The sequence below is a fragment of the Temnothorax americanus genome, unplaced genomic scaffold (genome assembly GCF_048541705.1).
Source record: "Temnothorax americanus isolate GAGA-0224 unplaced genomic scaffold, ASM4854170v1 Scaffold23, whole genome shotgun sequence".
NCBI classification, from domain to species: Eukaryota; Metazoa; Arthropoda; class Insecta; order Hymenoptera; family Formicidae; genus Temnothorax; species Temnothorax americanus.
Genome location: NW_027509371.1, coordinates 1,583,065 through 1,603,616, shown reverse-complemented (window position 1 = coordinate 1,603,616; position 20,552 = coordinate 1,583,065). Strand labels below are relative to the sequence as shown.

Sequence of the window (20,552 nt, the reverse complement as noted above, 5' to 3'; positions counted from 1 at the left end):
ATAGAGGTAGAAAAAAGACTGAAAAATATAATAAAATTAGAAATAGATCGATATCTCCAAATTTGCGGAAATTAAAGCATAAACAAACATTTCTGCAAATTCAAAATTTTATTAAAAAAAGAACTCCTTGATTAATAGCAATTTTTATTAATTCTATTATATTCTTCAGTTTTTTCTACCCCTATTTCATATATAATTCGTTAAGATTTGGTTGATTAGTTCTGGAGTTATAGAAATTTCGGTAAATTTGGCACATACACACACACACACACACACACACACACACACATACATACATACAGACATTTTTTTAAATTGCAATTTTTTGACATTTTAGAACATTCTGACACAATCAGAAAAACAAACAAAATTTTTTTTTTAACGCAAACAAAGCTTTCTCTATGAGGAAGCAAAAGGCAAGAACCAATTAAATCTAGAAGCATAAATTTCCTAAAGAAATAAACAAACGTGCTGCATGTGTTTTAACATAGGTATATTAAATTAAAAGTTTTGCATAAAATGCGAATATTATTTTATAATATTTAATGTCATACAGGAACGATAAATTGGTATATATCGGGAATGTTAACTTTTTCGTTCTCATTATAATAGTCATAATTATATTTAGTATTATAAAATAAAATATCATTGCCTATATATTTTTATATCTGAAAATATACATTAGTTTTACATAAATAACAGTAACAAATCATATTTAATATGTATTGGAAAATTTCTCGCTAACTATTATCAAAAATGATCAAAAATGCAAATATTTTTTGTAGCTGTCATATACTCAAATAATTCTGAGAATTAAAATTAAGCTAAAGCCAAAGTTTCGATTAAAAAATATCATTATGCAATGTGAAAACCTATTCATTATATTTATTTTCTGCATTATATTAATTTATTAATTCACATTCTATTCTCAGGTAAAAGTAACTTATTCCTAAAACGGAATGAGTTATCTTCTCAAAGATTGCTTGCATATTGGAAAACGATGTTCTCAGAACATCTTATATTTCGGCATTTCTTCAAGTTATTTATTGCGTATATCAAGTAATTAGATTTAAAATTTATCCAAAGAAACGTATGCCGGATTGACCATCGCAGTGGTGATGCTACCGTTATCCAGCGTATCCTGCTGCTCAGCCGCCCTCCATAACTTCGTGGGCCGGAATAAACTCAGGAAGCTCTGCGAATAATTAAAAGGGCACAAATTAAATTGTTGCGGATCCGATAATGGGCGAGATACGTGCCGACGGCGCCGTTCACGTTCTCGCGAGGTCATATCTCCTTGCGCGAAACCGCACAAGTACTTTCGAAAGTGTGCGCGGAACGCCCGAAAACAACGGGAGAGGGAGATAAGAGTAATGTTAAATTTATCGGCTAACAGAAAGCGGAAGCGGTCAAGAAAGAGGGCAGTTTTTCCCCCCTCTCTCTTTCCTTCTCTTGGATAAAAATAGATGCAGTTCGTACAGGGCCCCTCTCTCTGTTGACATAGAGTAAGTAAAATTAAAAATATTACGAATTGTTTTCTTGGAAATTATTGAGTTTTTCTTGCCTGAGCGGTTTATCAGATATGATGTCATAACATTTTACGAATTAAAAAAAAAACTTTAGTGAATTCTAAAATATTAAGAAATATATCATCTATCATATTGAACTATAATAATTCCAGAGAAAATAGCTTATAATATTTTTAATACAGTGCTTTGCGCAAAGTGTTCATGCAAAATTTTATTTAGCACCTCTCCTTGCATATAAAAAAAAAACAGGATTTTTACAGGATACAAAAGTGACATTTTGCAATTTAAAAATGCGAAAAAATCAATATAAAGATTCGAAATATTCACGCATTTATTTGCAAAACAATTTATACAACGCGATACCCTCCAGTTGTTGGGAAAAATCCGAACGCGTATAGTGGATCGTCAGTTTAATCAAAAAATTTAATCCTGTAAAATGTTCTTTTAAACATATGTCAATTTGTGTATTTTCAATTTCGTTAAAGCTCGCAATTGGCGACTCTCGGCGCTTTGTACGGTTGCGCCCTTTGTGCGATGCACCGCGATTTGCACTCTGCAGCAGGGCTTTTGGCGGCCCTGTATATCTGAAGCGATGGAGAGTGGCAGGCTCCCTTCCTCACCATGAAGAAAACTTTTCGTTTCAAAGTACTATTACCGACGTGCTGTGGAAAAACTTGTATTAAGACGTTCCCCGAGTTCTCCGAGATTTTACGACGCGGACCGCAACTTCTAAATCGGCCCGTAACCGCTACCGTGCCGACAGCGGCACGTAGCTTTCAGGAGATTCTTGCTCTAATCGAGATATCCAGAATAGGGTGATGGAATAATGCAGGCAACGACATTGACATCGCAATTTTCATTTTTGATAGAAACCATTTTTTAATGCGTTATATCCAAAGACTTATATTATATAATAAATTGATCCTTCCCATTGAAGAGCTGTAGATCTAAAAATCTGAAGGACAGAGATATGCTTATTGGGATGCTTTTCTTGTTTAATTGTATAGTCACCAACTGGTGGGGAGAAAGAGAGGTGCACAAGGAAAGCATCCTAGTAAGCATAAGTGTAGTCACCAACTGGTGGGGAAAAGAAAAGGTATAAGTGAGAGGAAAGGTACAAAAAGAAAACATCCTAATAAGCATAAATGTAGTCACCAACTGGTGGGGAGAAGAAAAGGTGGTGAGAGAAAAGATACACAAAGAAAACATCTCAGTAAGCATAAAAGTAGTCACCAACTGGGAGGTTGGGGAGGGGGGCTGCACAATTAGACAAGATAGGAACATCTCAATAAGCATATATCTGTCCTTTAGGGCCGGTTATTCCAACCTGTTGGTAAACTAACTAATAGTTAAATCATATATGTATCTTTGTTTTTTTTTTTTCAATTTAAAGAAGGATAGACGTATAATTTAACTATTAATTAGTTTGCCAATAGGATGGAACAACCGGCCCTTAGATCTTTAAATCTATATCTGTCCAATATAAGAATGTTTAGTCTATTATATAAGTATGTGGTTACATCCTATGATGAATTAAGTAAAAAGTTTCAGTAAAATATTTAAAAAAATTTTAAATAAATGAGGCACGGCCGATATAATATATAATTAATTAGAGAAAAACGGTTAGGACTGGATCTTACAATTAGCTTAATAATATTATTCGGGTGAATTTTATGTACATTTCTTTGCCTTAATAATAAGATTAATAAAATAATAATAAAATTCACATGAATAATATTATTAGGCTACCAATATCCAGACCGTAAATGCGTTTTCCCTAATTGATTAAAAAGAATTTTGTCCGTCCCTATAATAATCCTAAAAAAGAATAATTTATAACATTCTTTATACCGGATGCGTAATGGCGAAAGTTTTTACTCGCGTTTGATTAATCGATCGTACATAGGAAATGAGACAAGTTGGTCAAAATTGTTGGGAGATCCAATGATTCCGCAGCCGCTTCTACTTTCTCATTAGCGAAAATTAATGACCCCGATCTTCTAATAAAACAATCTCCCTTTCTTGAAGACGGCCAACCGGTAAGTCATTAAGCAACAAAGAAGAATACTGATTATTAAGAAATCTCAATTCGAACTTTTCTCTGAAAGGTCGACGTCTTTCATGCCTGATGTTTGATAAATGTGTCTTTGCAGAAAATAAATTATTTTTAAGCTTTAACTTTAAATACATATTCATATCTGAATCATTGGTTAAAATCAATTATTATTCTTATTTTGAGAAATATCTAATATATATATACTACATCTAATAACTTTTCTGATATCTTAATAATATTAAAAAATTTTCCACGAATTTTTTTCTTAACATGAAATGACTGAACAGTGAAATAACTAAAAAAATAAATGCTTTTAAGTAAATTCTGAGTTAAGTAAATGAGTTAATTAAACAAAGACAAATAAATAAATTTATTTCACTTTGCGGTTGTGTATATATTATGTATATCTAGATGAGTGTGATAATTTATTGCAGACAGAAATAATTACGGACAGAGATTAGCTATTAAAAGCGGTTATTAGAATAAAGCAATAGACATAAAATAATTTAAGAGAGTACTGTCTGATGTTTAAACAAAAGGAAAAGCAAAAATAGTATTATTATTTAACTACATTTTATTGGTGAGGCATATGTCTGTAAGGTAATGGTTAAACAGTAATGATGTAAAAAGAATGAATAATATTTCAAGTAAGAAATTTTCGTATTGTAAATAGGCGTAACAAATATTATACTACATCTTTGTGCTTATCTGCCCGAGGGAAAAAGAGAAAGCGAACAAACCGTTAAGCAGTTATTCTGCGTCAATAAACAGCTCACTCAAAGGAATTTTCAAGATAGAGGGAAGAAAAAAAGCCGTAAGATAAGCTTTGAAAAAATCTTTCGCAACCATGACTTGACTTTCATGTACATCTAACTCGCATGAATTTCTACCTGAGCCCGAAGACAGTTATTAGCAGACCAACAAAAATTTCTTTTATAAAAGTCAAGTCTGTTTGTGAAAGATTTTTTCAAAGCTTATCTTAATAAGACTTCTTTTTTTCCCTCCACCTTAAAATATTCTTTGAGTGAGCTATTTACTGAACTGATTTGTATTATTGTATAGAAGTTTGGGAATAATTGACTCACCTCGGATTTCCAGGTTCGTAGGATAAAAAAGACCGGCATTGGCACCAAGGTAGCCAGTCCGATCCCGATCCCGATTGCTTCTGTCCAGGCGGGAAATTCGTACGAGCCGTACTTTCCCCGAAACTCAGTTTGAGCCATTTGATATCCAAAGATTCCCTGCAGATATAAAGGAAGCGCAATTGGTTAATTGCTTAGTTCCTCATATAGCAGCTGGAACTATGCTGCGGTGGATGATATACATGCGCGAGAGCGTAGCACAATTAAGCAATTAAGGGAGATTTCGAATTTTTAATCAAAACTAACTTTTGCAGGGCGTACCGTTCGGCGGCCGTCGCGTCGAGGGAAATATTTCGATCCCCGTGACGGTGCGGACAAAAAATTTCAGCCGTAATAAATAAAAATTTGCTCGGCACGCCTCGACAGGCAGCCAGATTAATTAAGCAGTTTGGTCGTGGGGAATACGACGCTTTGTCTCCAAGGGACGCAAACCAACAGAGCTGTTGAGTTTTGCAAACCTAACTTAGTTGGTAATCTTGCCTAAAAAGTCCGATAGAAATAAAAAAATCGATAGAATGCATTATATTTACTAATTCATAAAAGTTAAAAATAAAAATATTTAATTATTTGATCTTACATTTTTTTATTCATAAAAATTCAAAATACAATAATAATAAAGGGCCGAAAGTTGAATTTTCGGCCCTTGTAGTGTAATATACTATTTCTTCATACCTCGGTCGAAAGTACGTACTTTCGTCCCTAACAGCAGGGACGAAAGTTTAACATTTACTCCCTGTGAGAAGTACACGCGCGCCCTCTATAACCTTAAACCTTAACGCCCTTTAACCTTAAAAATAGTCATCAATATTGTTCTGTCGTCAGTTAATTTAATATTAAAATATTATTAAAGTCAATTCAATAATCTAGCAAAAATGAACAATATGTCATCTGATGAATCCGTAGACGAGGAAGAAGTTATACGAAGTTTTCTTAATAGTTGTGATCATTCAAGTAAAAATAAAAACGATAAAAAAAGCAATAAGAGTTTTTAGCTTATAATGTTTTTTTTATAAATTTTATTATAATTAATATAATTTGTGTTAAACTAATGAAAATAAATACATTTTTGATAGAATGGAATTAATTTATTTTTACAAAATATGACAAGACTTGCATGACTCTACGAATGTATTTGATGCCTGCCCCCACGACCAGCAGCACTCGCTTCGCTCGTGCCGCAAATGTCGGGGGCAGGCATCAAAAACATGCTTATTAACATTTAAAGTTAAAAAAAGTAAAATTAATAACGTATACTTTCGACCGGCTATGAAGAAAAATCGTATACTAGCAGCACTCGCTTCGCTCGTGCCTCGTGCCGCAAATGTCGGGGGCAGGCATCAAAAACATGCTTATTAACATTTAAAGTTAAAAAAAGTAAAATTAATAACGTATACTTTCGACCGGCTATGAAGAAAAATCGTATACCAGTAGCACTCGCTTCGCTCGTGCCGCAAATGTCGGGGGCAGGCATCAAAAACATGCTTATTAACATTTAAAGTTAAAAAAAGTAAAATTAATAACGTACTTTTGACCGGCTATGAAGAAAAATCGTATACACTACGCGGGCCAAAAGTTGAAATCTCGGTCCTGCTCGGCTTCGCCTCGGGGCATCATGACGTGCAGGGCCGATAATTCAACTTTCGGCCCTTGTAGTGTAATATACTAATTAATAATAATAATAATAAAAATATCAAGTTTTTAAATCTGTTTTTATGAATTCTTCATCTGTTTTTATTTTATTTCTATACTTAATAAACATACAAATTATTCATCAATAATGATTTAGATCTTTAATTTAAGTTTTAAATTGTATATAAACATATGATATTTTACTCGTATTACATAATAATAATTTATCCGAATGTATAAAAATATTTTTGCCCAATGGATATTTAAATATGAAATTGTCAATTCTTTAGTTACATAGAAAAGTATGTTTCCGAATAAGTTTTCAACAATTTGAGATTGATCGTATTTATTATTATTATTATATTACTAAAAATATATACTTTAATTTTTTGTACTAGGATTTTGTAACTGGGGGAAACCGGGGCTATATATATATATAATGTACCAAATATATATATATACAGGGTGGACCATTTTAATCCATCTAGTCGAATATTTCGAAAACCAAGCCCGGGAGAGAAAAATGTTTCAGACAAAAGTTGTTTGGTTCGAAGGGGGACATAAGATGGTGTCATTGGTTTGACCATGGATGATCGTTTAAAGCTCACGTGAATGACACCTTTAATTTTTTAAATGGAAACCCCTATTTTTCAATGTGTATTCTTGTAGCTAATCTCGAGAGCTTTTCAAAACACTATAATAAAGTAATTTTTCGTTAAGAACTTTTGGAATTATAAAGCTTGAAATTTCTAATATTTTGACATAAAATAATCTTGTAAAACATTAAGTTTTCGGTAATGTTACCTTAATACTTTTATGCACAGAATAATGAGACGAATCAATTGGTATGAAAAAAAGACAGTTGTTTTTAAGAAAAAGTATGCAGATGCGTGTTGCAAATTACATATTTGCAAAGTATTTCCGCAAAAACATTGCGATAATATTTCAGTTAGTTATTTCAAGCTAAGTAGCGTATTTTCACAAACAGAAAATATTTTTAGTTTTTTTTTGTATTTTATTTTTGTACAACCAAAAGTAAAATAAATCAGTAATATATTAAATGTTATATTTATGAATCTACTAATCATTATATGTCATAATAAGTGTTTCTTTAAAATCTTTACTTTAAACGTGATAACTTCTAGTTATGTCAATTACTACGTTTACGCAAGCGTTACTTTTGTATAGTAACTTACGATAATTCACTCGAGTAAATTATCGTACCTCCATATTCGACTAATTGTTACAAAAGTAGTCGCTTTATAATTTTTATTGGTGCAACAAAATTAATTATACTATTTAATTTTAAAAATTGTTCTTGTATAAGCATGCGGGGCTATTGAAAAATTCTTTTGTGGCTTGTATTCCATCTTTTTGTGGCTTACATTGTGTTATGTAAAAAAATTATTAAAAAGAAACGTACCAACTAGCCTCGGTCTCTCCTATTACTTACAATCATGACATTTCCAAACAGAATAGTTTTTCTGACAAATTATTAAATATTTATTATAAAACTCTTAAGTTGGAAAATTATCGGAATATTTCTGAACCTTACACGTTACTCCACTTTAACAAGCTTCTTGACGATCGATAACCTAAAGCTTTAGTTTCATTACTTTCCATATAAATTCGATTAATCGTCTCCACGCGATGGGTCGGGACTAATTTACGGTTTATTCTCTCTCACTGTGTCGCTAAACTTTACGCAAAGTTTACAGTCAATAAACGTAGGCTCCTTACCTCGACGGGATTAACCATCGTCTTCCTTTCGCTTACTACCTCCGATTATATATCATAGCGATAATATATATTGGAGTCGTTCAAGTTTTAATTGTTGTTTATTCGCGATCGTGTAGAGATAAGGATTATAATAACTTATTTCAATTACAATAAGGAATCAAGGTGACGCAAAATCACGGATTATATACCCGAAAGACCGTTTCATTGTCTTGCACGCTAAACGAAAGGGTTCAACCATAGATTTTCAATATGTAAATTTTCAATACTTTGAATAATTTTGTTACAGATATAAAAAATGTATATCAATTATATTTCATCGGTAAGTATATTGATTATGTAATAGATCAAATGTTTGAACATTATCTGAATTAAATTTGTTATTTAAAATAAAACACTTTCATGTGTACAGGTACACAATTATCTACATGCCGATGACCACGAAAGACTCGACTATTTATTCTTCTAAATACATTCAGCTAAAATCATTTAATTATTTTTTTGAATTTTATAAAAGTATCAACATATTAAAGGCTTTTTCCGAATTTAGCAAATTTCCATAATTAAATACATCAGGATGGTGCAAGTTTAAATTTAAACCTGCCATTGAAATCACAAGATCCTCAATAATAAGATCCGCTGGTGTCGGGATCCTTTGTACCTGACCCTTTCTACCTGAAACCTGAAACATCTGCTCTGGCAGGTATCCCAAGCGAAAAGGGTTAAGCCTTTGACAGAGACACACTGTAGAAGATAAAATATACTTACTAGACAAGTGACGGGGGCGAGGACGACCCAGCAGAGCCACCAATATCCGCGAAGAAAACGGCCGAATTTAATTTTCATCTCGGCGATATTACCCAGAAATCTGTTACATCCGTACAGCCAGGAGGGCACAATGAGTTCGGCGAAGCCGATCAATAGGATAGCCCAGGAGGCGGTATGCCAGTCCATCAGCTTGAATAGGTAGATACCGCCGTCGAATACCATTGGAATCGCCAGGAGCCAGCAGGTAGCGCATATAGCCAGCACCACGAAACTCTCGTATTTTCGCAAATCCGGACGCCTGTCCAGTATGGCGGTGTTTATCGCTTGCACGCCTGCGAACTATATCGTAAAAAGTAACGACCGCGGCCGCGCATTTTCCCCTTTCTTCCTTTCCTTTACATTTTGTTTCTACATCTTCTCTCTCATTTTCATTTACTCTTGTTTCTCGTAGCGATAAGTACCCAGTTCTAAATCCGAAGAACGTCTAAATTTAGGACGCGAAGACGTGGAAGAAACGAAAACCGCGAGCCCGCTCTCGATCATCATTTGCATCATAATGAATGTACACGCTCGATTGTATTCGCATCTGGCAATATTCACGGTGGCATTTTTTTACACGGTTTCTCGCTCGTTCGTGGCCGCGTTTCGGTTATCATCGGCGAAAACGCGCTGGAAAACGGCGGGAGAAGAGAACAGGGGCTGACGCCGCGCCACGAGGAGGCGAAGAAAGTGTAGATTTCACTCTGAGACGGCGAGACCATAATTCCTTCCGTGATATACGAGCTTCGAGGTGAAAAGATGGGAGTCTCGCGATGCAAAAGCAACGCAACACGATCGCCGTTCGGCTACTCCGCCGGGATGAGGCGCATCCCTCTCTCACGCCCGCGGCATCTTTTGACAAATACGCCGGCCGTTTTTCAGGCACCGTTCTGAATGGCGTTTTCTTAGCCGAAACGGATGTGAAATCTTCGTGAAATAACCATGTCGATGAGCGATGTCGAACGCTGGTACACCATGACCGTATATCTCCCGCGAATCAATTTTTTTAACGAAGGCGTTATAACTACGAAAATCTATCCTATCCGTGCAATTGCATGCGCTGAGAAACCGGTTTATCGCGTGTCTAAAGCACTTTATGATATATTATAGGTCGAAATGGCCGACATTCGACTAGCTGGCGATTGATTGCGAAAGTTAGGGTTATAACATTTATAACGTCGCGCTTAAGAGCATGGAAATTATCTGTACCTACCTTATAGAGACAAAGAATCGTATCATTATATAGAAATTTAGAGAAAACTGGATTTAAAGTTTGTTATTTCTATGAAACTTTTCTCAACACATTTTCTAAATAATCTTAAAAGGCTCTTATGATTAAAATCCTAATACGAAGAATAGAGCATTAGAGCTGTAACAAGAGATGTTCGTGTTAAATTATTTTTAATAAACAATCCATATTTTCCAACCATAATAAACATTTTCTAAACATTGTATCTTAGGAACTAATAGATGAGAGTGTGGGCAAACTGCGAAAACGGGGTGAACGCGAACAATTACTATTGTATTAGTATAAGGTATATTAGAGTAGTGATATTCTCTCACTTCTCGAACCCAGCGCTAGTTCGATATACGCTCAGTGGTACGAGTACTGAGAGAGAAGTGGGAGAATATCACTACTGCTCTATAATATACTACGATAGTAATTGTTCGCGTTACCCCGTGTACGCAATTAGGTACCCCACTCTCCCCTAATAATGGACATAAGACCCTTTACCATTATACAACTTGAACTCTTGGAATATATTGGGAAAAGTAAATTTTGACACAAACTGGAGATAAGATTTTTTTACCTTTAAGATACAGATAATGCGATTTTATAATTTTTTAGAGCGAAAAGATGAAAGCCTTTTTCTCGGCGTCTCAAAACACCAGTGTCTATCCTCCTTGTTAGAGCGATGGAATGAAATAGCTATTTATAGATACGCTTTTCATCTCAAAATTCTCAAAACCAACGCTCTAACATAAAATTGTATTTTATTTTCTTCTCGATATATTTGTTTGTAAACTTTTATGTATTAATTAATTAATTGAAATGAAAATTCCGAATCATATCGCGAGAAATTTGACCCGCGTGATCATTGTGTACATGTCGCACGCATTATTTTGTTCCACTGCTTTTGTCTTTACCATTCTAAATATAACCAGAGAGTCGCGCGAAGTGCAAGGTGGCGAAAGTCCGACCAGCTTGCAAATATACAACTCGTTAGGACAAATGCAGTTAGCGCGGCGATGTTTCTCGTTATGCGAAGGAAAATTGAAATTCACATCTCTCGCTCTCTTCCTTCTCCTTCTTCGCCCTGCTTCCCTTATCTCAGCAGGTCCCTCATCGCATTAATAAGTATTTTTTTTTCATCACTGTAAGTGACGAAGAGCGGAAGCGGTTTTTGCGCTTGCATGAAAGTGGAGAGATAAAATCTTTTTATAGTCTCCTTAAATGTTCGTGCGATAATATGTATGTTTCGCTTGCGTGTGCCTTACCTGACTACCGAGGCCGAGTATGAAGAGCATGAAGAAGAACAGGATGGCCCAGAGATTCGACCACGGCATTTGTACCACCGCCTCTGGGTAAGCGACAAAAGCCAGTCCCTCCGCGCTCTGGATCACACTGCCGATCGGCACTTTCATCTGCTTGGCCAGAAATCCAACTACCGAAAATACCACCAAACCAGCGAAAACAGATGTGAATAGGTTGGTGAATGTGACGATGATAGCGTCTCTGAGAATAAAAGGATAAAATTCAAATATCACCACATGCTTGGACGAGTACGCATATCGTATTACTGCCATTACTGGAATAAATTTCAGAGATGAAATTTCTTTTTACATAGAAGATTTGTATATTTGAGAAAAATGCTTTTATTTCTATTCTTTCTAACATATAAAAGCGAAAGGCTCTCGTAATCCATGACTATATCAAATCCTTTCCCGTTTTCCTAATCTTCAAGGAAATCCCAAAATATATTTTTCATTTTTTCTTATACCTGCAGAAGACATACTCTCTAAAGGGTTTCTCTCTTTCTGTTTATAGGTATCTTTATAGATATAGAACATATGCTAGGCACAGAACATGTGCTATTTGAGAATATTATACGAGATATTGTCCAAAAGATAGGCAAGTAAAAAACTGTTACGATTACGATATTATATTTGTAAGTTATTTTATATTAGTCGGATTATCATGCGTACTTAATTATTTAGAATGGTTATCTTTAGCAAAATCGTTATTATTATTATTATTATTATTATTATTATACGTTATACTCGAGCTATGGTCTCGGAATTGCTCCAGCTGTCGCAACGGCACACCCGGCCACCGCCCGTCACCGAAACGACGTCGTCGAGTCCCGAGTTAAAATAAAATATGCAACGATTGCTGTGTCGTAAAGAGACTGAAACGTCGCCGAACGATGAACCAGAAGATTAATAAGCACTTGAAGTGCTTAGTCAGTGTAGTTAATTAAATACAGGTCTTGCGATAAATTATTCGCGCGATTAAACGCGCGACGAATTTGTACATCCATCCTATATGGGGTGGACGCGTATAAAATCAAACATTCTGCTTTTTAAGGACTGCTTTTTTCTTCCCGTTTTGCTCTTAAGGTATCCCTTAAGGTATTCGGCGCAAACGACCTATATAGTTCTTTTTTTTCCTTTCGTCCGAAATGCACACGTTCCGTTTTAGTATAATCGCACCTGTGGCAATTGTTGCTAAAGTTGCTGTAACTCGCAAGAGTCACCAGGGATCCGCAGGCGATGCCGAGCGAATAGAAGACTTGAGAAGCTGCGTCTGCCCACACATTTGCGTCTTGCAGCTTCGAAAAATCGGGATATATGTACCACAGCATGCCAGAATCAGCGCCTTCCAACGTAACACCTACGAAATTATCTCCCTTAGATCTTGGCATGAGTTACCTGTCCTCGTAACTACTACTACACGTATTATCGCGCATACTAATAGAATTATCAATGTTATAAATATGAATACCCTACTATAATGAGAATGATTTATCTTTACAAATCTCTGTTGTCAAAAAAGGGGCGATACAATTTAAATATATCGGATACGTGATACAATTGTAATTAATTAGACACTTTTATTACTTCGTAAATTGCATACATTTGCTTGGAGTAAAAATTTTGACCACACTCTAATTTTGATTATATTTTATTCTACTTTTAAAAGCAACGCAGATATTTCACGTGATTAATGTTATATAATAGAATTATCAATGTTATAAATATGAATACCCTAAATATATTTGTAATTATCGAAACAAATTATCAAGAATCTTTATCGTACTCGAGTCATTGATTCATAAAAGAAGTTTGATAAAATTTAAAAAAATGTATTGAATTTATCAAAAAAATTGCACTTTAGAGTACTCATAGAGAGAGAGAAAAGGTTGTTATTAAAATTATTTTCACATACACCTCCACGGAAAGTTCGACTTTCCATCCCTGTGCAGAGAGGGGCCAATTTCACGCCAGGGCGGCATATCGGGCGGAAAGTAACCACTTTCCTCCCTAGGGAAGAAAATTGATACTTGCCACTCGGCATAGCGGGCGGAAAGTATCAATTTTCTTTCCTAGGGAGGAAAGTAATCCCTGGCGTGTGAAATTGCCACCCCTCTCTAGGCATGGAAGTCGAATTTTCTGTAAAAGTGTTGTGAAAAATATCGTGTATGTACACCTCGGGTCGAAAGCTTCTTCAGACTCGTGTGATTTGCCGTCCGAGCCGAAGGCTCGGGCGGTAAACTACACACTTGTCTGCACTCGTCGAAAAACGCTACTTTCTCCCCTTCGTGCACAATATACTATTTATAATCACACATACACACACTCACACACACACACACACACACACACAAGGTGTAACATAAATGTAGGCTGCTATTTTAGAGGTGTATATTTTACTCGTCAGAATACTCGTCAAAATAAATTCATATAAATGTATGTCCAAAAATGTATCGTTTTCACGTTACAGTCATGTTTAAAGGGACACGAAGGATACCACCAGTGGTTCCTTGGTGTCCTCATGTTTTTAAGGACATCTGAAACAAATTGTCTACTCCCGGCCTGTTGAAAATATTAATAATCTTCGTCAGTGCATTAAAAACGGGTTCAATGAATTACGCAACACGCCATATGTTCGTGAAATGGTCGCTAAGAAGACGGGCGGAGCAGTGTATTTTGGTTGAGGGCGGTTACTTTAATAAGCATTTGCTTTAAGATTTGTTTTATTTTACTTTTATTATCTGCTATTTTGTATTGTTAAAAATAAATTAATACGCTTTGTATTGTCTTAAGTTTTAACTCAAATATGACTGTAACGTGAAAATGCTGTAACGATGCATTTTTAGACATACGTTTATATAAACTTTTTTTGCTTATTTTGACGAGTAGAATACACCCTTAAAGTAGCGGCCCACGTTTATAATACACGTTGTATACAAACTAATTGTAAGACATTGGCCGTGTGGGTGTGTGCGTGTATCTAATGGATTAAACCCAAAACACAAAATATATATCTACATTTAAGAACGCCTTAACATTACAGTTATATAGGAGAGCCCGCTTTATTTCTGTTTCTTACCGCGTACTAGCAGAATTGTAAGAATGACGTAAGGGAAGAGCGCGGTGAAGTAGACGACTTTCCCGATGGTCTGGATACCGCGTACCAGGCATAAAAAGCACACTATCCAGGCTAGCGTGAGGCACCCGAACAGTTCCCACCGTATGCCGCCGAAGTTTTCCCATGTAGCTCCGCGCAGACCGAGAACGTAGTCACTGGACGCAATCGACAATTACACGCTTTGCAGGCGCGATCCTCACAACAATTTTTGTGCTTGCTCCTCAACGCTGAACAGCGGCGTAAGGCTCGTTACCGATCCTCCCGACACGATGCAGCGCTGATGGCAATGTACACCGTACCTGAAGTACTCCTCGGACGACAGTACTCGGTCGTAGAGTTCGCCTAATGATTTGGTCTCGCCATTCGGGCCACCCCAACAGTGAGTAGTATTACCATCGTTGTAGCTAAAGCTGGAACAGACCCTGTGGATGGCCATGCAGGTCTTATTGTAAAATATCTGGGTTTTATTACTGTCCTGTTGACATTTCATATCCTGAAGATTGCTGTAACAATCTGTCGACATCAGCATTAAACACAGTTCAAAAACGAACACGATCGTGATAGGATAAGTAATTTCTTGCTCCGTCAATAACATTTTTTTATAAAAATATAATTATTCGATTAGGCTACGTGTTCGAAAACTTCACTTGGGCGCACCCCAGCATCGCGTGTTCTGTCCTTGTTCAATTTTTAGTAAGTAACAAAGATAAAACGACACGCTGTACTTCCGAGTAAAATTTTTGAACGCAGCATAGAATCCAAGTTATGTAGTATGTAGTAGGTGACGCCAATTTATATTACTTCGTATCGCTGGCGGATCCATTTATTTGGAAGAGAGAGTTTCAATCCCAATCTCCCTCCTCCTTCCAAATAAAAGAAATCAAGTTTTGCTGGATCTATTAAAAAAATCTAGGGAAAAAATGCATTAAACGTTAAAGCAGGACCAGAAGTTTCACCGCGTTCTCATCGTCGATCCTGGAGTAAAAACTAAGCGCGATACTAAGAGAAATATCAAACCAAATAATTTTGCCAAAATCTCTCCCATTATCGACGTCAAGATCCGCTAGTGCTTCGTATGATAAAACAATTAAGTCCCTTGATAAACCAAAGCACTTTTCGACTAGATTATTTTGTGTAAATCGTTCTTTGTGCAATCCTAAATAATGTAAATAACAATGAAAGGTAATAGCAGTGCCCAAGAACTTATGTCTCACGCTAGTAGACGTTTATTCACGGTAACAGTTAACTACTTCCTAAAGTTAAAGTTTCGTTAAATCTTTTGCTTGTTTAAGCACGACGACGATAAGTTAAATGTTTGTTAACGCGCTAGTCTATTTTTACTTACCATTCGTGTTGAAATCATTGTCGCAGTACGCCCAGGCGAGTTTTGACATGCAAGAAGCGAAAGTGTAGAATAAAGTCCACGCGACTATTACCATATAATATGTCATCACCAAGAAGATGACGACCAATGTGCAATAACCTAGGCCATGAAAAGCTGGCGCCATGCGGCTGAAAGCTTTTACTGGCCCCAATCCAGTATACTGCCCCATACAAAGCTCCAGGAAGAATATAGGCAGACCCATTGCGAACAGTATAATAATGAAGGGTATTAAAAAAGCACCTGTAACAATTAATTATAGTCACAGTTTCTTATAATAATTTGGATATAATTTTCTATTTAAAACATATATACTTTTACACTTTTATCATTAATGTGCATCAAATTTAACATAAAATATGCTAAAAATTGGCCAAAATTAGCGGGATTAAATATGTCTTACAAGTAAATTAGAATCTTTTATGAATCTTTTACTCTCTTTACTAGAAATTTTACGTTCTTATGAATTAAAACGATTTTATAAAGCAACAATTATTTTAATATATTATTCTTTAATATAATTACAAATACTTATTAGATTACCAATTGTTGATATTAATTATAATAAAAGTATAATTAAAAATAGAATATAGAATAAAAGAAATATAGAGTAAAAGTTATTTAAAATTCTTACACGTTTATACATTCTTTAAATTAACAACTTATGTTCTTAGAGTTCGAGTACCACTTGTAAAAGATTCGATTCTGTACGATCTAAAAACTACTAGAAAGTACACATTTCGCAAATCCTACAGATACTCTAAAGTCAGATATTCTAAAAGTCGAAACTAACTATATAAGGATCAATTGCTTCGTAAATACGTTGTATGAAATATTATTTCTTATGAATATTATTTGAATTATAAGAAATGAAACTTGATTATTAGATTTGATGCAGATTTTCAAGTATATACATATCGAACTTGATCCCATCCTTACTCAAATTACAATACTTATTACGATTATAATAATTAATATCCTGTCTCTACTAAATAAAGAAAGTATAATTTCTCTACTAAAAGTATAATTCTATTACTTTCATTTTATCGTTGTTATTATTATATAAAGATTTTTTGTGGTTTAAAGGATGATATAGGAGGTTTATAAGAAATAATCGTTTTGTTAAGTTTTGCAGATTATTGTAGTATAACTGTTTAAGAACAGAATGCCGTTGATTTATTAAAATCACAAAATTGACGAAATTAGATCTGAAAATACGAAACGGCGCAAGAAATCGATTTCTTCGCAGGTATAACGGCGCGCCAAACAAACGGTACCTGCGGATGGCTATTGTTATAGTAAGGGATCTTTCTTTAGAAATGTCATCCTAGATAGGTTACAATAGGATATTTCAAAAGTCTTCAAATCTGATTGTATACTGTTACATTTAAAAAATGCAGTCTTACGCTATTGCGTAAAAACATATTGTTCAAAACTTTAAACGCATTTTCTTGAAAGCAGCATTTTTCAAAAGTTGCCCTGCTTACTCGAAAACCAAGATAGATATTGATTTGAGCTTTACAAGAGTTATCTTTACTGACTGAATCTATACAATGAAGTTTATAGAAATTATTTTCCGTTGTTATAAATAACGTCAATTTTTACGCGAAAATTAGAGTTCTACGCTTATATGTTGTTACTATTTTGTCATAATATTTCTCTAATAATCTATTTTAGATTGTTAAATCTAATAGAGCAAAGTATCCTGAGGAAAACTGGACCAGAAAATAGCAGATTGCTTCCTTAGAAATTAATGCTGGCAAAACGCAAAGCGTTCGAAATTTTCAGGCTTATTTTTAATGACAAAAAATTCCTATCCCTTTTAATAAGTTTTGTATTACAAATTAATTTTCTACATTTTAAATATAGTAGTAAACAACACAGAGAACATACACTGTGTCCATTTACTCCTTTTCCTGAAATAAATTCGTAAATTTTAGCTTCAATTTGATCTTCACTAAACCTTCTATCTCTTCTTAATATTATTACGTTTCGAACTTATCTATATTTTAACGAATCCTTCATATTATTTCTTCTACAATCAACTACTTGAAAATTTCTTTCTTGCGAGGATTGAGTATCAAAGTGATACCTACTACATCACTAGTTTAAAGAGTTTGATAACTAAAATCTAATTTATTAATTAAAAAGTACTCATTCTGAATCACTTTTGTAGCTCCAAAAAATCTCTTCTCACATCCTTATTTATTGTGACCATTTTTTTTTAAATCCCCAGCGCGCAATCTTAAACTTCACGTATTAGTTTCTCAAAGTTTGTATCCATAATTTTTCGACGCCCCGTATAGGAACGAAGATACCGTGCACCGTGCACGTCGCAGTATAATATACAGAGCGTTCCAAGTTTTAACAAACTGTAACTAAACTGTACCAGCGTATTTTACAAGCAAAGGCAAGAAAACGATTCAGATAAATATAAATCTTCGGAAACCTTATTCAACATAGCTCAAACATAAACGGATTAGAGAGATTGAAATATTGTCGACCTATTCTATTCTGAATCTCAATTATAAATTCTGAATGAAGCACTCATGAGTAGAGACCGGATCGTGGTACCGTTTTCTTCACTCCAAGCGTGTGCTAGCGCCGTGAGGAGCCGTACTCTCCACGCCGCGCCGGTCTAACGAAGTAACGTAGCAAAAGGGGTACCGTCGCGTATATAAATATAAATATTTGTGTACTCTATGCGACGGTGCCCTCTTTGCTCATGGCGCTGGGTCGCTTGGAGTGGAGAAAACACGGCACCGCGATCCGATTTCTGCTTATGAGTCTTTATTTATAGTAACATTTTCTTCTACCTTTACCTTTACTCATTTTAACGTGCTCGCGCGCAATTTCGTCGTGACCTGGGACACTCTGTACAATTCGACGGTCACATCTGAGAAGCACGTATGTATTTCCCATGTATACCATGGGACAGATACACACGTGGACCACGGTTATACGCGCGATACGTACCACCGCCATTGCGATATATTAAGAGAGGGAAACGCCAAACATTGCCGATGCCAACGGCATACCCAATGCAGGATAGAACAAATTCGATCTGGTTGGCCCAGGCGCCTCGCTTCGGCTCGTCCGGGCACTCCACCAAAACGCCGCCAACTCCCAGAGAAACCCTCTTCACCTGCCAATAACACATGGGGAGCACATTATATTTGCATCATATAAATTATCGCCAAGTCGACGATGGAAAGATCTGACACGCGGACACGGCGGACACGCGAGCGGCCGAAAAGAATAGCGGAAAAGAAAAGCGGACCTCAACCGCAACATTGATTCAGCTTTCAACATCAATTTGGCCTTTAACATATTTGCGCAAAGAGACTCGATGCACTCGAATCGGCTCAAATGCATCTCTCGAGTTTAACAGCAAAAATATTTAATCTAACTACGGAGGATTAAAAATAAGGTAAGATAAATAGCGAAGAGGTTTATTAATTTCTTAAAAATTAATTCTAATTTTATTAATTTGTTTATAGAAAGTACAATAAAGTATCGTTTTAGATTAAGATGAAAAGATTTGTGATAAGATTAAGATCGTATGTTCCTATCTTCACTGTCAAGCTTCCGCACCTTGTGTATACTAGTGAGAAAGATAAGCATTTCTTTGTCTATAAAGAAATTTCTATAAATGTTTATTTTAATTTTTCGATGAATATGCGAAACTCTTAAGAATAATTTTACGAAAAGTACAAATAGAAATGGAAATATACACTATACTTTCATATCTAAATTTGGTTTGGATATGGATATTTTAAAGGATCAAATTTAGATACGCTTCCAAATTATTTACAACATGGTAATTGCGGTAATTTCGACGAATATAGAAACATATTTATAGACAACTCGCATATGCGTCTTGGGAAGTACTTATAGCTTTCCAGGTGATAAGAAGCGAGGCCAAGTACTGACCTGTTTCTCTCTTCTGTATTACGAAATCGCTGCAATAATTAATCACAGCATATCGCTGATCAAGACGTGTTTGTATAGGAAAGTGACTAACCTGGGGCGTTTTCCTGGATTCTGCCATAATGTAGTATCCGATTCGACCGATCCTTGATTCCTCCTCAAGACCGCGTTGACGTCTGACGTCTGATCTATAGGCGTCGACGCGATCAGACGGCTATAGTAATATATAACGGCGACAAGATAATCCGAATTATCGAAGTGATTATATCGAAAGATAATTTCCGGATCCACTCAATCGGCCCTCACGCTGAACAAATAAGTTCGATCTTTTCGATTGGTCCGCGCAACGTTCAATGTTTTTTTTTTCGTTAAAATCCGTACTATGAAATATCGCACTTGTCGCGAAAAATCTGATAAGACAATAATATCGCCAGATTTACAGATAACGAAGTGCATTTCTGAGAATGCGAATTCATCTCACAATCAGACACCTTCGCTGAACTGAAAGATCGAGTGTGTACGACATTCCTTTAATAATTGTTACCTTAGAAATCCTATAAAACGCTTAGAAAAGAAAAAAAATGTTTTTTATTTTATTTTAAAATCAATTTACCCAGTTTTTTTTTTAATATACGATATCTTAAGAATTCTAATAACAGTTAAGAATTCTACATAACGTATTCTCCTT

General features: G+C 35.3%; 1 protein-coding gene across 1 annotated transcript; it reads right to left on the bottom strand.

Moving 5' to 3' along the window:
- Nucleotides 1-616: 616 nt before the first annotated feature.
- Nucleotides 617-20,172, bottom strand: LOC143898406 (sodium- and chloride-dependent glycine transporter 2). Its single transcript, XM_077407858.1, has 10 exons — nt 19,959-20,172; nt 18,911-19,079; nt 15,899-16,177; nt 14,853-15,066; nt 14,515-14,708; nt 12,615-12,795; nt 11,400-11,637; nt 8,862-9,200; nt 4,671-4,826; nt 617-1,195 (listed from the first exon to the last, which is right to left on the bottom strand). The coding sequence occupies exons 1-10, from the start codon at nt 19,983-19,985 to the stop codon at nt 1,070-1,072; spliced, it is 1,923 nt and encodes a 640-aa protein (XP_077263984.1). The 5' UTR covers nt 19,986-20,172; the 3' UTR covers nt 617-1,069.
- Nucleotides 20,173-20,552: the final 380 nt, after the last annotated feature.

Coding starts and splice junctions, on each gene's coding strand:
- LOC143898406 (XM_077407858.1), bottom strand. CDS start 19,985: ATGGCAGAATCCAGGAAAACGCCCCAG. Junction 14,709..14,852: donor TCGTCCGAGGAGTACTTCAG/GTACGGTGTACA, acceptor GATTGCGTCCAG/TGACTACGTTCTCGGTCTGC. Junction 11,638..12,614: donor TTTAGCAACAATTGCCACAG/GTGCGATTATAC, acceptor TTTTATTCTCAG/AGACGCTATCATCGTCACAT.